Raw genomic sequence first — 19215 nt, 5'->3', positions numbered from 1 at the left:
TAATTTTGTACCCTGCGACTTTGCTGAATTCGTGTATCAGTTCTAGCAGTCTTTTGGTGGAGTCTGTCGGGTTTTCCATGTAGAGTATCATGTCGTCTGCGAAAAGTGAAAGTTTGACTTCATCTTTGCCAATTTTGATGCCTTTGATTGAATTTTGTTGTCTGATTGCTGATGCTAGGACTTCCAACACTATGTTAAATAACAGTGGTCAGAGTGGACATCCCTGTCGTGTTCCTGGTATCAGGGGGAAGCTCTCAGTTTTTCCCCATTGAGGTGATAATAGCTGTGGGCTTTTTAAAATGGCTTTTATGATGTTTAAGTATGTTCCTTCTATCCCAACTTTCTCAAGGGTTTTTATTAAAAAAGGATGCTGTATTTTGTCAAATGCTTTTTCTGCATCGATTGACAGGATCATATGGTTCTTATCTTTTCTTTTATTAATGTAATGTATCACATTGATTGATTTGCGAATATTGAACCAGCCCTGCATCCCAGGAATGAATCCCACTTGATCATGGTGAATAATTCTTTTTATATGCTGTTGAATTCGATGTGCCAGTATCTTGTTGAGAATTTCTGCATCCATATTCATCAGGGATATTGGCTTGTAGTTCCCTTTTTTTGTTGGGTCTCTGTATGGTTTGGGAATCAAAGTAATGCTGGCTTCATAGAATGAGTCTGGAAGTTTTCCATCCCTTTCTATTTTTTGGAGCAGCTTGAGATGGATAGATACTATATCTGCTTTAAATGTCTGGTAGAATTCCCCAGGGAAGCCATCTGGTCCAGGATTCGTATTTGTTGGGAGATTTTTGATAATTGATTCAATTTCTTCACTAGTTATGGGTCTGTTCAAATTTTCTATTTCTTCCCGTTTGACTTTTGGTAGTGTGTGTGTGTGTGTGTGTGTGTGTTTAGAAATTTGTCCATTTCTTCCAGGTTGTCCATTTTGTTGGCATATAATTTTTCATAGTATTCCCTGATGATTGCTTGCATTTCTGAGGGATTGTTTGTAATAATTCCATTTTCATTCATGATTTTATCTCTTTGGGTCCTCTCCCTTTTCTTTTTGAGAAGCCTGGCTAGAGGTTTATCAGTTTTGTTTATTTTTTCAAAAAACCAGCTCTTGGTTTCATTGATCTGCTCTACAGTTTGTTTGTTTGTTTGCATTCTATATGTTTATTTCTGCTCTGATCTTTATTATTTCTCCTCTTCTGCTGGGTTTGGGGTGTCTTTGCTGTTCTGCTTCTATTTCCTTTAGGTGTGCTATTAAATTTTGTATTTGGGATTTTTCTTGTTTCTGGAGATAGGCCTGGATTGCATTGTATTTTCCTCTTAGGATTGCCTTTGCTGCATCCCAAAGGGTTTGGATTGTTGTATTTTCATTTTCATTTGTTTCTGTAGATTTTTAAATTTCTTCTCTAATTGCCTGGTTGACCCATTCATTCTTTAGTAGGATGTTCTTTAACCTCCTTGCTTTTGGAGGTTTTCCAGACTTTATCCTGTGGTTGATTTCAAGTTTCATAGCATTGTGGTCTGAAAGTGTGCATGGTATGATCTCAATTATTTTATACTTATTAAGGGCTGTTTTGTGACCCAGTATGTGATCTATCTTGGAGAATGTTCCATGTGCACTCGACAAGAAAGTATATTCTGTTGCTTTGGGATGCAGAGTTCTAAATATATCTGTCAAGTCCATCTGGTCCAATGTATCATTCAGGGCCATTGTTTCTTTACTGATTCTCTGTCTAGATGATCCATTGTTGTGAATGGAGTATTAAAGTCCCCTGCAATTACCACATTCTTATCAATAAGGTTACTTATGTTTGTGATTGTTTTATACATTTGGGGGTCTCTAAATTTGGTGCATGGACATTTATAATTGTTAGCTCTTCCTGATTGATAGACCCTGTAATTATTATATAATGCCCTTCTTCATCTCTTGTTACAGCCTTTAATTTAAAGTCTAGTTTGTCTAAGTATGGCCACTCCAGCTTTCTTTTGACTTCCAGTAGCATGATAGATAGTTGTCCATTCCCTCACTTTCAATGTGAAGGGGTCCTCGGGTCTAAAATGAGTCTCTTGTAGACAGCAAATAGATGGGTCTTGTTTTTTTATTCATCCTGATACCCTGTGTCTTTTGGTTGGAGCATTTAGTCCATTTACATTCAGTGTTATTATTGAAAGATATGGGTTTAGAGTTATTGTGATGTTTGTAAGTTTCATGCTTGTGGTGATGTCTCTGGTACTTTGTGGTCCTTGCAACATTTCACTCACAGAGACTCCCTTAGGATTTCTTGTAGGGCTGGTTCAATGGTGATGAATTCCTTCAGTTTTTGTTTGTTTGGGATGACCTTTATCTCTCCTTCTATTCTGAATGACAGACTTTCTGGATAAAGGATTCTTGGCTGCATATTTTCCCTGTTCATCACATTGAAGATTTCCTGCCATTCCTTTCTGGCCTGCCAAGTTTCAGTAGACAGATCCGTCACTAGTCTTATTGGTCTCCCTTTACATGTTAGAGCATGTTTATCCCTAGCTGCTTTCAGAATTCTCTCTTTATCCTTGTATTTTGCCAGTTTCACTATGATATGTCATGCAGAAGATCGATTCAAGTTACGTCTGAAGGGAGTTCTCTGTGCCTCTTGGATTTCAGTGCCTTTTTCCTTCCCCAGATCAGGGAAGTTCTCAGCTATGATTTGTTCAAGTACACCTTTGGCCCCTCTGTCTCTCTTCTTCTTCCGGAATTCCTGTGACACGGATATTGTTCCATTTGATTGAATCACTTTGTTCTCTAATTCTCCCCTTGTAATCCTGGATTTTTTAAATCTTTTTCTCAGGTTCCTCTTTTTCCATAATTTTATCTTCTAATTCACCTATTCTCCCCTCTGCTTCTTCAATCCATGCTGTGGCCACCTCCATTTTATTTTGCACCTCATTTATAGCATTTTTTAAATTCATCATGACTATTTTTTAGTCCCTTGATCTCCGTAGCATTAGATTCTCCACTGTCTATGCTTTTTTCAAGCCCAGTGATTAATTTTATGACTATTATTCTAAATTCTTGTTCAGTTATATTGCTTAAATCAGTTTTGATCAGTTTGTTACCTGTCACTTCTTCCTGGAATTCTTTTTGAGGAGAATTCTTTTGTTTCATCATTTTGGCTAGTTTTCTGTCCCATATGAGTTTTAAAAGTTTATTGTGTGCTCTGCACCTGTGAGCACTGCTATCTTAAAGGAGGGTCATACACTGTCCAGGGCCTGGCCATTCAGGTGGTGTTTTTTGGAGCGTGTTATTACTTGTTCTCTGTTGTTGTGACTTTCCTACTCGTAGTGATGTTTTGGACCCTCCACCAGATGTGCTTTGATTTGTTCCTCGGAGTTCCTATCATTTCTCAAGTTGTTCCATTTTCTTCCTGTTAGATTCAATCTCTTTTCCTCCCAGACTCTTGGGGTTCAAAGTCCTTTGGCTTCAGCACTTCTTTGTTTGAGAGACGTGGGCAGTATGGATCCCCCCTTATTCTCCACCATGTTGGCCTGAAATTTGAATTTTCAACAGAGCTTTGACAGCTCAAAATGACTAGAAAGTTATGACATCTGCCCATGTTGTAGGTAAGTATAGGAGATATTCAACAGAGTAGAAGAAGTGAGTGCATAGAAATGAGGTGGATTCATTCTTCGTTTTATTGAGTAAATTCTGCTCGATAAATCACTTATAATTTCATTATGGAACATTCTGTTACACATAAAATGATGCTGTAGGTTCTTTATGCAACACATAGGAATGAGTTGTTTAAAAAGGAATATGAATAGCAAATAAACATTCAGGAGAACAGTCAGTGGGGAAAGAAAGGAGTCACTGGATTCAGAAAAGGGATCCCGAATTGACCCCAAATTCAATCTGATTTTTTTTCTTAAAGGGAAAAGATGAAAAACTAATAAAATGTTAATATTTTAAATTTAGGGGGTGTCTTTAAGAGTGTTTATTACATTTGTATCTGCACCCATTATTTCAAGTATCTCCTATTAAAAAATGGTTTTTATTTATTAATAGAGAATTATCTGAGATTTACTGCAAGCCATCACAACTTTATAGCCTCCTTGTAATGGTGTTAAACAGGCAAAATGTGTGCTTGGGTATTAAACTTCATGAAGAACATCCAAGAAATTATTAGTCATCACCCCTGGGTTAGGAAAGAATCTTAAATCGACTATATAATCTCTAGTAGTAATTGAATATTTCTTTTCAGTGTTACTTATTAATAATGTAATTCAGTAAGTGGTTTAAATTATATGACCTTTTAGGTATTTGTAGGTTCTAAAATGTTATAATGATACAGTTTTCTGGAAGGGACTTTTTTGTCAGATCTGAAGACATAGTTTTGACATGGCACATATTTTGAGTAGTAGTACTATATTAAAATTAGGGGGAAAAGCATAAATATTATCCTGTTCCTTTAGTCAGCATTATACCTGTACTACCCCTTAAATGTAAAGTTCCTGAATATTAGTGTATATGTGTTCTGTTCCACTGCACTAGATTTTTCCCCGTTTTATTGAGAAGTAGCTGACATCCATCACTATGTCATTTTAAGTCACACAGCTTGATGGTTTGATTTACATATACTGTAAAAGGAATCCCACAGCAGTTAACAGCTAACCCGCTGGAATTTCTGTCCCTTTCCCAGAAGACCCCTGATGACAACAGTGTCCTTACTCACTCATAGTTTCTCTGGGATGAGTGTTTGCCAGTCTGTGTTCTTTTTTTCCCCTTTTGATTCCTTCAATTCTGTATTTCCTTTTTGAATTCAATACAATTTTGCAAACAGTCTGAACTTCCTTGTGAAGAAAAGCAAATGTAAACCTGTACATAGTATCAGCTAACTTCACGCACAGTACTTTCCGTTTGTGCTGCAGCTGTGGCCATGGCAGTCTGTGACATACAGAAAAGATTTCTCGGTTTCTGTATTTTGTGTTTCAGAAAGCAAAGGAGGCTGTGATACATTAAACAAAGATTTATCTATAAAATGGTTCAGGGCTGCCTGGGTGGCTCAGTCGGTTGGGCGTCCGACTTCAGCTCCGGTCATGATCTCGTGGTCCATGATTTTGAGCCCCCCGTCGGGCTCTGGGCTGATGGCTCAGAGCCTGGACCCTGCTTTGGATTCTGTATCTCCCTCTCTCTCTGACCCTCCCCCATTCATGCTCTGTCTCTCTCTGTGTCAAAAATAAATAAACGTTAAAAAAATTAAAAAAAAAATTTAAAAAAAACGGTTCAAATAAGCATTCTCCAATATGGTAACCACTCAAACCTCAGTTACGTGGAACATCCATGTAGATGGAAGAGTACATGCCCTAATAGGGCTGAACAAATGTATTACCACTGCATTAAATAATAAGAACTAGGGGCGCCTGGGTGGCACAGTCGGTTAAGCGTCCGACTTCAGCCAGGTCACGATCTCGCAGTCCGTGAGTTCGAGCCCCGCGTCAGGCTCTGGGCTGATGGCTCTGAGCCTGGAGCCTGTTTCCTATTCTGTGTCTCCCTCTCTCTCTGCCCCTCCCCCGTTCATGCTCTGTCTCTCTCTGTCCCAAAAATAAATAAAAATGTTGAAAAAAAAATTTTTTTTTAAATAATAATAAGAACTAAATACAGTTGAACAACCAAGAATACCATGGTAGCTATTATTTTTTAAATGCTTGTTTTTGAGAGACAGAGACAGAGACAGAGCATGAGCAGGGCAGGGGCAGAGAGAGAGGGAGACACAACATCCGCAGCAGGCTCCAGGCTCTGAGCTCTCAGCCCAGAGCCCGATGCGGGGCTCGAACTCATGAACCACGAGATCATGAGCTGAGCAGAAGTCAGACACTTAACCACCTGAGCCACCCAGGCACCCCTGCAGCTATTATGTTAATATAAAAATTTTTGTTTTTAAGTTTAACAACTTTATCAAGACATGTTGAGGGACCCCTGGGTGGCTCAGTCATTTGAGCATCTGACTCTTGATTTCAGCTCAGGTCATGATCTCACAGTTTTGTGAGTTTGAGCCCCACATTGGGCTCTGTGCTGGCCGTGCACAGAACCTGTTTGGGATTCTCTCTCCCCCTCTCTCTCTGCCCCTCACCCACTTGCTCTGTCTTTATCTCTGTCAAAATAAATAAACTTAAAAAGATAAAAATAAAATAAACTTAACAAAAGACATTGATATAAAAGTGTGTACTTAAAGCATACAATCAGAAAAGTTTTGATATGTATAAATCTGTGACACCATCACGTCAAAATAATGATTGTATCCCATACCACAAAAAGTTTCCGTGTAGCCCTTTGTTTTGTTTGTTGTTAAGTAATCTCCACCCCCAAACTGGAATTTACAGCCCTGAGATCAGGAGTCACATGCTCTACTGACTGAGCCAGCCAGACGCTCCTTCTTGTACTTCTTTGTAATTCCTCTGTGCTGCCCCTTCCCGTCCCTTGCACCCCAATACTAATGGATCTGCTTTCTGCGACTGTAGATGAATCTTTGCTTTCCAGAACTCTCTATAAATATAGACATAGCCTGTGGGCTCCTTTTTTGTTGCATTTCTTGTACTCTCTGAATATACTTTTGATAATTATTTCGAGATTCATCCTGTTCCTTGTATCAGGAAACTGATTATTGTGGAGTAGTGTTCCATTGGATAGCTATGCCCGTTTGCTCATTCTGTTGATGAACATTCAATCTGCTTCCCATCTGGCTACAAATAACGGTCCTATGAACATTCATATACAAGTCTTTGTGGGACATATGTTTTATTTCACCTAGGAGAAGAATGGGCAATCTATTGAGTCCGTTGAATTTTAGTCGTTCTAATTGTTGTGTACTAGTAGCTCACTGTGGTTTTAATTTCCATTTTCATACTTAATAATAATGAACCTCTTTGTATTCACTTATTGGACATTCATAGATCTGTCTGAGTGAGCATTTGTTCAGATGTCTTATCTTTCTAAAAACTGGGTTTCTTATCGACTTGTAAGAGCTGTTTATATGTTCTAAATACACACTCTGATTCAGATACACGATTTGCAAGTGTTTTCCTCCAAGTTGTGGCTTTTTTTTCCTATCATTCTCTAATCAGTGTTTTTGAAGAACAGGGTTATTAATTTTGATGAAGTTCTAATACCAATTTATTCTTTTATGGATTGTGCTTTTGATGTTATATGTAAGAAATCTTTATCTAACTAAAAACGACAAAAGTATTCTCCCATGTTTTCTTTGAGAAGTTTTATAGTCGTAGATTTTACATTTAGATGTACGAACCATTTTGAGTTAAATTTTTGGACTTTTCTACTTCATCGAGATGTAATTCACATATAACCTATTGTGTAAGTTTAAGGTAACATAATGATTTGATAGACATATATATATTGCAAAATGATTGCCACAAGAGGATTAGTGAACACATCCATCACTTTCACGTAATGATTTTTTGCGTGTGGTGAGAACTTTTAAAATCTACTCTTCGAAACTTTCAAATACACAATGCACTGTCGTTAACTGGTCACCATGCTGTACATTACGTCCCCAGGACTTACCTGTCTTGTAACTGAATGTTTGTACTCTTTGACCACCTTCCCCCATTTCTACCACCCCTGGCAACCAGCAGTCTGTTTCTGTGACATCGATTTTCTTAGATTCCACATATAAGTCAGATAGAATACTTGTCTTTATCTGCCTGACTTATGGTACTTGGCATAATAACCTCACGTTTCATTCATGTTGCTGCACGTGGCAGAATTTCCTTCCTTTTTATGGCTAAGTAATCTTCATCTGTTGATGGACACTTAGGTTGCTTCCATGCATTAGCTATTGTAATGTTGCCATGAATATTCAGGGTTTTTTTCTTCGAGATAGGGATTTCATTTTTGTTGAGTAGGTACCCAGAAATGGAATGCTGGCTCCTATGGTAGTTCTGTTTTTCATTTTTTTCAGGAAACTCCTTAGTGTTTTCCATAGTGGCTGCACTGATTTATGTTCCCACCACAGAGCACGAGGGGTCCCTTTTCTCCACATTGTCACCAACATCTGGTATCTCATCTTTTTTTTTTAAGTTTGTTTATTTATATTGAGAGAAAGAGAGCGGGGGGCGGAGGCAGAGAGAGAGAGGGAGAGAGAGAATCCCAAGCAGGCTCCATGCTGTCAGCGCCCAGGCATCGCAAGTACCTCTCCTTTTTGATACCAGCCATTGTGACCGGTGTGAGACGATAGATCATTGTTTATCTATCATTGATTTACATTTCACTAATGATTAGTGATGTTGAGCACCTCTTGGCCATTTATAGGTCTTCTTTGGAAAAGTGTCTATTCAGGTCCTTTTCTTGTTTTTAAATTGGATTACTTGCAGGGGTTTTGCTATTGAGTCATGTTCCTTATATATTTTTTGGGTATATATTTTTTATTAAAGTATAGTTGACACACAGTATTTCATTTCAGTTGTACAGCCTACTGATTCCACAAGTCTATACCTTATTCTCTGCTTTCTACAAGTATAGCTACCATCTCTTGCGATACAACACTATTGCAGTAACTTTTACCGTATTCCCTATGCTATTCCCTTCCTCCCTGCTACTTATTCATTCCATAACTGAAAGCCTGTACCTCCCACTCCCCATCACCCATTTTGCCCACTGTCCCCATTCCTCTGGTACCCTTCCGTTTGTTCTCTACTCTGTATTTGTAGGTCTGTTTCTGTTTTTTGTTTGTTAGATTTGACAAATAAGCAAAATGATATGGTTTATGTCTGTCTGACTTATCTCCTTTAACATGATACCCACTGGGTCCATCCATGTTGTTGCAAATGACAAAATCTCATTCTTCTTGATGACTGAGTAATATTCCAGAGAGCGTGTATACAACACATCTTTACCCATCATCTATGGACGGACACTTAGGTTGCTCCCTTATCTCGACTTTTGTAACAGTGCTGCAAGAAAAGTAAGAGTACATAAATCTTTTCAAATTAGTGTTTTTGTTGGCTAAATACACACTGGTGGAATTACTGGATCATATGGTATTTCTGATTTTAGTTTTTGAGAAACCTCCATCTTGTTTTTTCCACAGCGGCTTCACGATATACATTTTCCGTGAATGAGGGTTCCTTTTTGCCCTCATCCTCACCAACACTGTTATGTCTTGTCTTTTTCATCCTAGCCATACTCACATGGGTACGGTGGTATCTCATTGTGGTTTTGATTTCCATTTCTCTAATGATTAGAGACGTTAAGCATCTTTGCATTCATCTGTTGGACACATGTATGACTTTTTTGGAAAAATGTCTATTCAGGTCCACTACTCATTTTAAAATTGGATTCTTTTTATTGTTTGCTGTTGAGCTATATAAGTTCTTTTTTACATTTTGGATGTTACCCTTTTATCTTGGAAATATCTTCTCCCATTTAGTAGGTTGCCATTTCATTTTGTTGATGGTTTCCTTTGCTATGCTGGAGCTTTTTATTTTGATGCAGTCCCAATAGTTTTACTTTTGTTTCCCTTACCTGATAAGACCAATCTAGAAAAATGTTGCAGGGCACCTTGGTGGCTCAGTCAGTTAAGTGTCAACCTCTCAATTTCGGCTCAGGTCATGATCTCACAGTTTATGAGTTCAAGCCCCTCACTGGCAGTGCAGACCCTATTTGGGATTCTCTCTGTCCCTCTGCACTTCCCCTACTCACGTTCTCTCTTTCTCTCTTTCTCAAAATAATAAACTTTAAAAACTAGAAAAATGTTGCTAAGATCATTGTCACACAGATTACGGAGTTGTTTTTTCCTAGGAATTGTATATTTCAGGTCTCACATTTAGGTCTTTAAATCCGTTTTGAATTTATTTTTGTGTATGGTGTGAGAAAGTGGTCCACTTTCATTCTTATGCATGTAGTTGTCCACTGTTTGCATTATTTGTTGAGGAGACATCTTTTCCCATTGCTTGTTTTTGCCTCCTTTTTTAAGATTAATTGAACCTAAAATTGTTGGTTTATTTGTGGGCTATTTTGTTCTTTTGATCTATGTGTCTATTTTGGTGCCAGTACCATACTGTTTTAATTATTATAACTTGGTAGTACATCTTGAAATACAGGATTTTGGTACCTCTAGTTTCATTCTTTTTTCCTCAAATTCGGCTTGGCTCTGAAGAGTCTTATGTGGTTCCATGCATATTTTACTTTTACTTGTTTTAGTTCTGTGAAAAATGGTGTTGGTGTTTTGGTAAAGATTGCATTGAATCTGTAAATTGATCTGGGTAGTATGGATATTTTAATAATATAAACTTTTCCAGTCCGTGAGCATAGTATGTCTTTGCATTTGAGTCATGTTCAATTGCTTTCATCAGGGTTTTATCATGTTCACAGTACAGGTCTTGGACCTCCGTGGTTAAGTTTATGCCTAGGTATTTTATTATTTTTGGTGCAATTATAAATGAGATTGTTTTCTTAGTGTCTCTTTCTGCCACTTTGTTATTAGGGTACAGAATCAGAACTGATTATTTCTGTATGTTAATTTTGTACCCTGAAACTATACTGAATTTATTTTAATAGTTTTCTGGTGGCATCTTTAGGGTTTTGTATGTATTGTATCATGTCATCCACAAATACTGAGTTTTACTTCTTCCTTACCAATTTGGGTGCCTTTTGTTGCTTGTTTGATGGCTATGGCTACGGCTTCCAGTACTATGTTGAGTACAAGTGGCAAGTGCCTTAATTCCTCACCTTAGAGGAAAAGCTCTCTGTTTTTCATCATTGAGTGTGATGTTAGCTTTGGGTTTTCATATATGACCTTAGTTATGTTGACATATGTTCCCTGTAAGCTCACTTAGTTGAGAGTTTTTATTCTGAAAAGATGTTGAATTTAGTTCAATGAATTTTCTATATTATTTGTCATGATCATATGATTTTTGTGCTTCATTTTGTTAATGTCATGTATAACATTGATTGACTTGTGAATATTGAACCATCTTTGCATCCCAGAAATAAATCTCACTTGATTGTGGGGAATGATCCCTTTAATGTATTTTTGAATGTAGATTGCTAATATTTTGTTGAGGATTTTTGCATCCATATTTATCAGGGATATTGACCTGTAATTTTTCTAACTTCCTTCCTTCCTCCCTCCCTTCCTCCTTCCCTCCCCTTCCCTCCCCTCCCCTCCCCTTCCTTCCTTCCTTCCTTCCTTCCTTCCTTCCTTCCTTCCTTCCTTCCTTCCTTCCTTCATGTGTGCATCTTTGTCTGGTTTTAGTATAATGGTAATGCTGGCCTTATAGAATGTATTTAGAAACTTTTCTTCCTTTTCTATTTTTTGGAATAGTTTGAGTAGAATGATTATTCACTTTTCTTTAAATGTTTGGTAGAACTCTCCTATGAATCTATCTGGTTCTGGACTTTTGTTCTTCGGAAATTTTTGGTTACTGCTTCAGTTTCTTATTAGTTTTTGCACCTTTCATAATTACTGTTTGTTCCTGATTCAGTTTTGGAAGATTGCGTGTTTCCAGGAATTTATCCACTTTTTCTAGGCTGTCCAATTTGCTTGTATATGATTTTCTGTAGTACTGATAATCCTTCGTTTGTGTGTGTGTGTGTGTGTGTGTGTGTGTGTGTGTGTGTGTGTGTGTGGTGTTGGTTATTACTTTGGTTATTACTTTTCTTCTTTCATCGCTGATTTTATTATTTGGGTCCTCTCTCATTTTTTCTTGCTGCATCTGGCCAAAGGTTTATCAGTTATGTTTATCTTTTGAAAGAACCAGTTCTTGGCTTCACTGATCTTTTCTACTGTTTTTTAAGTTTCTAATTTATTTGTGCTCTGATCTTTATTATTTCCTTCTTTCTAGTAACTTTGGATTTTATTTGTTCTTTTCTAGGTCCTTTAGGTGTACAGTTAGGTTGTGTACTTGTGATTTTTCCTGTTTCTTGTATCACTGTGAATTTCCCACTTAGCACAGGTTTTGCTGGATCCAAAAGATTTTGGACTCTTGTGTTTCCATTTTCACTTATCTTCATATATGTATGTATTTATGTATTAAGGATGTTTTTTTTTTTCTTTTTTTTTTTAAATTTTTTTTTTCAACATTTATTTATTTTTGGGACAGAGAGAGACAGAGCATGAACGGGGGAGGGGCAGAGAGAGAGGGAGACACAGAATCGGAAACAGGCTCCAGGTTCTGAGCCATCAGCCCAGAGCCTGACGCGGGGCTCAAACTCACGGAGCGCGAGATCGTGACCTGGCTGAAGTCGGACGCTCAACCGAATGCGCCACTCAGGCGCCCCTGTATTAAGGATGTTTTATTCTTTATATTTAGAGAATAAGTGGATGAGCAGGGGAGAGGGGCAGAGGGAGAGAGAATCTTAAGCAGGCTCCACACTCAGTGCAGAACCCTTTGCAGGGCTCGATCCCACAACCCTGGGATCATGAGCCAAGCCAAAATCAAGAATCTGACGCTCAATGAACTGATTCACCCAGGCACCCCATCTTTGTTGTTTTTTAAATTTCCTCTTTGCTTTTTTGTTGGTCCATTGGGTCTTTAGGAGCATGTTGTTTAGCTTCCATGTGTTTATAGTTCTTCAACTTTTGTTTTTCCTTGTAATTCATTTCTAATTTTATAGTGCTATAGTTGGAAAAGATGCATGATACAATTTCAGTCTTCTTAAATATATGAAGACTCTTTGTGGTCTCACATGTGATCTACCCTGGAGAATGTTGTGTACTTGAAAAGAACATGTATTCTATTGTTTTTGGATGGAATGTTTTATATACATCTGTTAAATGCAGCTGGTATAATATGATGTTCAAGGATACTGTTCAATTTTCTGCCTGCAGGTCCTATCCTTCGATGTAAGTGGGGTGTTCAAGTCCTCTAACTGTGAGTATATTACTTTAGTTTTTCCCTTCGTGTCTGTTAATATTTGCTTTATGTTTTGGGTGCTTCATTGTTGGGTCCATAGATAATTTCAATTATTACACCCTTTGGTTTAATTGACCCCTTATCATTATGTAATGCATGTCTTTGTTTTAAAGTCCATTTTGTGTAAAATAAGTATTATTACCATGGCTTTTTTTTTTTTTTTTTTTGCTTCCATTTGCATGGAATATCTTTTTCCATCCCTTTATTTTCAGTGTATATGTGTCCTTGGGTCTGAAGTGAGTCCGGTAGGTAACAGAGTCTTGATTTTTAAATCCATTTAGTTACCCCAAATGTTTTTTCATTGGAGCATTTAGACCATTTACATTTAGAGCATTTGCCATTTTGCGAATTGTTTTCTGATTGTTTTTGTAATTCTTCTCTGTTCATTTTCTTGCTCTAGCTTTGTGATGAATGACTATCTTCAGGGTTACACTTGACTTTCTGAGTCTGTGTATTGATTACAGGTTTCTGACCTATGGTTACCACAAAGTTCATAAATAACATCCTAAGTATATAGCAGTTTATATTAAGTTGACGGTCACTTAAGTTCGAACATGTTCTAAGAGAATTTCATTTTTACTCCTCCACGTTTTATGTATAGATTGTCTTTTTTCCTACATCTTTGTATTTTGTGAGTCCCTTAACTGATTTTTTAGGTATAAATGATTTTACTACTTTTGTCTTTTAACGTTTATACTTGTTTTCTAAGTGATTGCTTTAGTACTCTTATTGTATATTTGCTTTTACTGATAAAATTTTTTAGTTGTATAATTTTCTGGTAATTATGGCCTTTTCTTTTCCCATTAAAGAACTCCCTTTAACAATTCTTGTAAGACCAGTTGAATGGTGAACATCTCCTTTAACTTTTCATGGTCTAAGGAAGCCTTTCTCTCCTTCAATTCTGAATGATAACCTTGTTGAGTACAGTATTCTTGGTTGTTGGTTTTTCCCTTTCAGCACTTTGAGTATCTTGCGTCACTCCATTGAGGCCTGCAGAGTTGCTGCTGAGAAATCAGCTGATAGTCTTATAGGGTTTCCCTAGCCCTTCACCAAGAGCTTCTTTCTTTGTTGCTTTTTAAATTCTGTTTATCGTTAATCTTTGGCATTTCAAATCTGAGTCATGGTGTGGACCTTCTTGGGTTCCTTGTTTCGTACCCTCATGCTTCCTGAACATGGATGTCTGTTTCCTTTCCCAGGTTCAATAAGTTTTCAGCTGTTGTTTCTTAAAATCGGTTTCATACCCCTTTCTCTGTCTCTTCGCCTTCTGGAATTCCTGTAATGTCAATGTTTATTCAATTGATGTTGTCCAAGAGATTCTTAACCCATCCTAGTTATTTTTTTTTTCCCCTCTTTGCTGTAAGCTTGGGTGCTTTCCATAAGCCTATCTTCCAGATTGCAGATCCGTTCTTGTGCATCCTCTACTCTGCTATTGATTCCCTCTGCTGTATTTTTCATTTTAGTTACTGTATTCTTCAACTTTGGTTCTTTTTAACATATTTTTTTAAATTTTTTAAAAATGTTTTTATTTATTTTTGAGACAGAGAGAGACAGAGCATGAGCAGGGGAGGGGCAGAGAGAGAGGGAGAAACAGAATCCGAAGCAGGCTCCAGGCTCTGAGCTCTCAGCACAGAGCCCGACACAGGGCTCGAACTCACAGACTGTGAGATCATGACCTGAGCTGAAGTCTGACGCCCAACCGACTGAGACACCCAGGCACCCCAATATATTTTTTAATCTCTTTGTTGAAGTTCTTACTTCATCTAGTTGTTCTCTGTAGTTCATCCCCTCTTCTCTCCAGCCTGGTGAGCATCTTCATGACCATTACTTTGGACTATTTATTAGGTAGATTGGTTGCCTCTGTTCCTTTTAGTTGTTTTTCTGAGGTTTTGTCCTGTTTGTTGGGCACACATTCTGTTGTGTCCTCATTTTGCTTGACTTCCTGTGTGTATTTCTGTGAATTAGGAAGAACAGCTACTGTCCTAAACTTAGAGGTATGCCTGTGTATGATGGTCCCCTGTGTAGACTGTGTGCCTCGGGACTGTAGCTGGCCAGTTGGAGCTGTGGCTGCTGTGGGCTGGGAGTCCTGGGGCACTCCATGCTGGGGCTGTTCTGGTGGGATGACTGGAGATGTGGGGGGGCATGGGCCAGGGCCTTCCTGGGGCTGTCTGCACAAAAGACACTCTGGCAGGACAGCTGAAGCTGGAGTGCAGGCTGTGGTGTCCTGGGGTGCTCAGTTCAGGGGGTACCCCGGCAGGGGGACTGGAGCCAGGGTGAGCACTGTAATGAGCACTGACCAGTGGTGAAGTGTTCACCATGCTGAGGTCACCTTGGTGGGATGGCTCGGGTTGGGGCAGGCTGGGGGCTTGGGATTTACCGAGGTGGCAGGCCAGCCCGGGCTCGCAGACCCCACTCTCCTCCACACTCTCAAGGTGGAGGGGGAAAGGAAGCCCCTCTGATCCAGAGAGTTCCAACAGCTCCTCAGGGCTGGTTATTTTATATTCCAGTTACCCTGTGAAACCAGGGCTCTTTCTCCTGTGCCCCAGGGCAAACAGTTCTGCTCCGTGTCTCAAAGTACCATCCCTCCTTACTGCGCTTTGCAGCATCAGGGTGGGTGTTCTCGCAACTGTGTCTCCAGCTCTCCTGCAGTTCTCTGCGGGGTCTGTCTTTTGTCGTATGGAAGCTGTTCAGTCAGTTCTTCTTCAGGAGGAATTCCTCTACAATAAATATGTGTATGTTTGGTGCCTTGGTGGAGGAGGTGAGTTCAGGGTCTTCTCTGCATTTCAATGTAAATTTTAGATTCACTGTCTCAATTTCAACAAAAACAAAAGAACCATGATGGGATTTTTATAGGAGTTATGCTAAACGTGTAGATCAACTGGGAGAGAGTGACGCCTTAGCAATACAGACTCTTCTGACCTAAGTGAACGTCATGTTTCTTTACTTACTTAGGTTGTCTGAGTGGTGTTTTAGTTGTACCTATGTAGGTCTTTCAAATGTGTGTCCCATTTATATCTAAGTGTTGCATATTTTTATGCTGTGGGGATTGTTTGCTGGTAGTATATACAGATACTACTGATGTTTGTAGATTATTACATGTTGATCTTGGATTTTCCAACCTTGCAAAACTGACTTAGTAGTCCTGGTGGTAGTTTTGTAGATTCCTTTGGATTTTTTTTAAGGTAATCAGTTACATCATCTGTAAACAGATACTCATACCTTTATAATTTGGATGCCTTTCTTTTTCTTCCCAGTTTGAGTTATAATCGACAAAATCATATACAAGGTATACAGTGTAATGATTTGATAGGTACATACACTGTGAAGTGATTACCATAATCAGTCCATCGCCTCACATAGTTATCATGTGTACGTGAGTGTGTGTGTGGTAAGAACGTTGAAGATCTGCTATTTGAGCAAATTTCAAGTATACAGTAGAGTATTAACTATCTGTTTTTTTTCACATAGTTCCCTCTGAAGTTTCAATGTGACTAGCAGCTAAGCTGATGTAGTTTGACTAAACTGAGCATGTATTTCGAACAGCTCTGATATTACCCTTGGTATCCAAATACTCTTAATCTGAGAAAAGTCCCTTTTGCCATAAAATCAATAAGCATTAGTAGAGCTTTTATTAATAATCCTGTGATTGGAAGTTTTGGTTAACTTCACTAGCCAGGATGCAGAGTCATCATAGGAAAGGTAGAATAGTGAGTGCAGACAAGGCTCAAGAACATAATGCAGAACCGGTCTTCTGTCCGTTCTTGGCTGTTGATTGGTAAAGGGAATAGAGGCCCACTGTCCCCTCCACGGTTCACGAATACCCATGAAAGGTCTAATCTCTGAGATAGAACAGGAAGAACAATGTTAGGAATTTATATGCAACTGAATAGAGTATTATACTAAACGAAGGATTCCCAGTTTACAAATGCCTATGTAAACGTAATAACGTACAGATACACAAATATAAGAAAATATAAATATACATAATCACGATGACTACCTCAGTTCATCTGATCTCAGTAGAAGGCGCAGATTATTCTCTTTGGTAGAAGGACACGCCACCGGGACTTGCTCAGCTCATACGCACCCTGAAGGCAGTGGCACGGACACGGCAAATTTCACGTGGGGCTTCAGGCAACAACAGACTAGGCTGCCATTTGCTCCTCCTGCGTCTGTGCGTCTGCGTCTGTGTGTTGGATTCCAGACATCTCCCTGTAGATCTGGACAAGGACACTGAGGTTCAAATGAATAAAAGAGCCAGCAGAACCACTGGCCACCTTGTAGACCTGAGAACGAACAAAGGTCGACCCAAGGACAAAATTGGGGCATGAACTTCTTTCTGCTCTTTCTCCTTCTCCTCTCTTTTCCTTTTTGTGGATTTTTAAAAGAACCCTTTAAAGACACATTTTGGGTGTCCTTTGTTCCTGGTAAACACGCACATGCAGAGAGATAACGGAGAGGAGTGTGGGTTGACAATGGATTGACGGGAGGCCGAAACTGGGCTGGCAAATATAATTTTTATTGGCAAAAGTCTGTGGTCTAAAGCACTTCTGAAGACTATTTATAAAAAGATTTCCCATTTGGTACCTTTAAAAACATTTTTTTTTTAAATGTTTATTGATTTTTGAGAGTGGGGGCAGAGAGACAGAGAGAGAGAGAGAGAGAGAGAGAGAGAGATACAGAACCTGAAGCAGACTCTAGGCTCTGAGCTGTCAGCACAATGCCAAACGCAGGGCTGAAACCCACGGACTGTGAGATCATGACCTGAGCCAAAGTTGGACACTTAACTGACTGAGCCACCCAGGAGCCCCACCCATTCGGTACCTTTATTTTCTTTGGGGACATTTTACAAATTTCAGTTAGTTACCTAAATAAACTTGTGTCAGAGACCAAGAGAAGACCATTAATCTCATCTGCCAACAATGAAGCTAAGCCAGGAACTGAAATTTCCTTCCTCAGGCAACAGTCAGGTGAAGACACCAGTCTGCAACCCTATCTCATCCAATCTAAACAGCATGACTGAAGATAGCTACTCAATATTCATGCCTCACATTCTTGATTTGACAGTCTGTCTTCTTCAGGGCATCCCATTTTGCACCGAATCTGAACTGAACTCAGGTAATAGAATAACGGTCTTGTTCGAAATCCCAAAGTTCTCTCAAGGAAACAGATGGAAATGGTAGGGGCCACGTGTTGATTTTTCACATGACGGAAAGAAGTCCTACAGCTGGAACTACTCTTTCTTTAAAGCTCTGAATCCTGTTCAGTCTACTCGCTAATAGAAGAATTTGCTGAAGAAGAGCGTAAAATACTGCAAACCTACCAGGCTCAGACTCCTCGGTATGGGGTTGGCATGCACAGAAATTTATAGTAATGCCAAAGTTAAGATTTTGCAGCAATATTTCTTTTTCTCTGGCCAAGTTTTAATATAAAATGTTGAGGAAAACTCAGCATTCATCCACTGTGTCTGCATGCTTTCGACTAGTTAACATGTTAATCAAGAAAAGGATTGTGCTGTCCAACTATTAGTTTACTTGGAAAAGAAAAAATATTTGCCTATGAATTTGTGGATGAAATGTTTCCAAAAAGAAATTATAAATGGGCCTTATTTTAGTTCTCTCCTGTTATGAATGACAGGTTTAACATTCCTAGAAACCTTAAGAATATAATGACTACATCTTTAAAAGCCCCTAGGGATCCCTGTGCATTAACGTATCAGTCAGTAAATTATTATCTATAAATTAATCTTTCTAAGCAGATTTCTACCCCCCTTTAATTTGAAAGCTAAACTTGTGCGTCTCCACTTGAGCAACTTCATATCTGAAGAGCCTACATCTGTAAAAACATTTCTAATGAAAACACGAGGACAACCCCAGAGAAGCAAATAAAGTGAGATTTAAGTATAGAGCAGCCTTCTTACAGTTACATTCCTAACAACAGTGGATTCGAACTTGATGCCAGATAGAGGTTATATAATACCATCAGTATTATATTCTTTTGGTTTCAGTGAGAAATTTAAGTGCTTACACCACCCTGTCTGACTGTCCCATTTACACCAAGATAGAGGAGTTACGGCTCGGTTTCCCGAATCACGGAAGCCGAGGGAAGCAGAGAGGAGGAAGCAGAAGGACTGCTCTCGAGCAGGGAGCAGTAAAGGGAAGGCTGGAAAGTCTGGGCTCCAATGCCGATGGTACAGTTGCCAAAACACAAGTATCAAAGATGGACTTCAATTTGCACATTCTGCCGTAAGAAAAATTATTCAACCAGACTTTATTCAGCACTCTCACACAAATTACTTCATCA

The 19215-nt window shown here is 38.8% G+C and overlaps 1 protein-coding gene across 1 annotated transcript in view; it reads left to right on the top strand.

Annotated features, from left to right (window-relative positions):
* PRDM6 (PR/SET domain 6) overlaps window positions 1-13048 on the top strand; it is a 235380-nt gene extending 222332 nt beyond the window's left edge. Inside the window, exon 8 of the mRNA XM_086705400.1 lies at window positions 12831-13048. Within this exon, the coding sequence (XP_086561526.1) occupies window positions 12831-12849 (19 nt within the window). The 3' untranslated portion in view covers window positions 12850-13048. The remainder of the gene's footprint in view (window positions 1-12830) is intronic.
* Window positions 13049-19215: the final 6167 nt, after the last annotated feature.

Source organism: Puma concolor, chromosome A1 (genome assembly GCF_028749965.1).
Source record: "Puma concolor isolate L17-30 chromosome A1, mPumCon1.1.hap2, whole genome shotgun sequence".
Lineage (NCBI taxonomy): Eukaryota > Metazoa > Chordata > Mammalia > Carnivora > Felidae > Puma > Puma concolor.
Note: the sequence above shows the minus strand (reverse complement) of the source record. Positions and strands in the feature narration are given on the sequence as shown.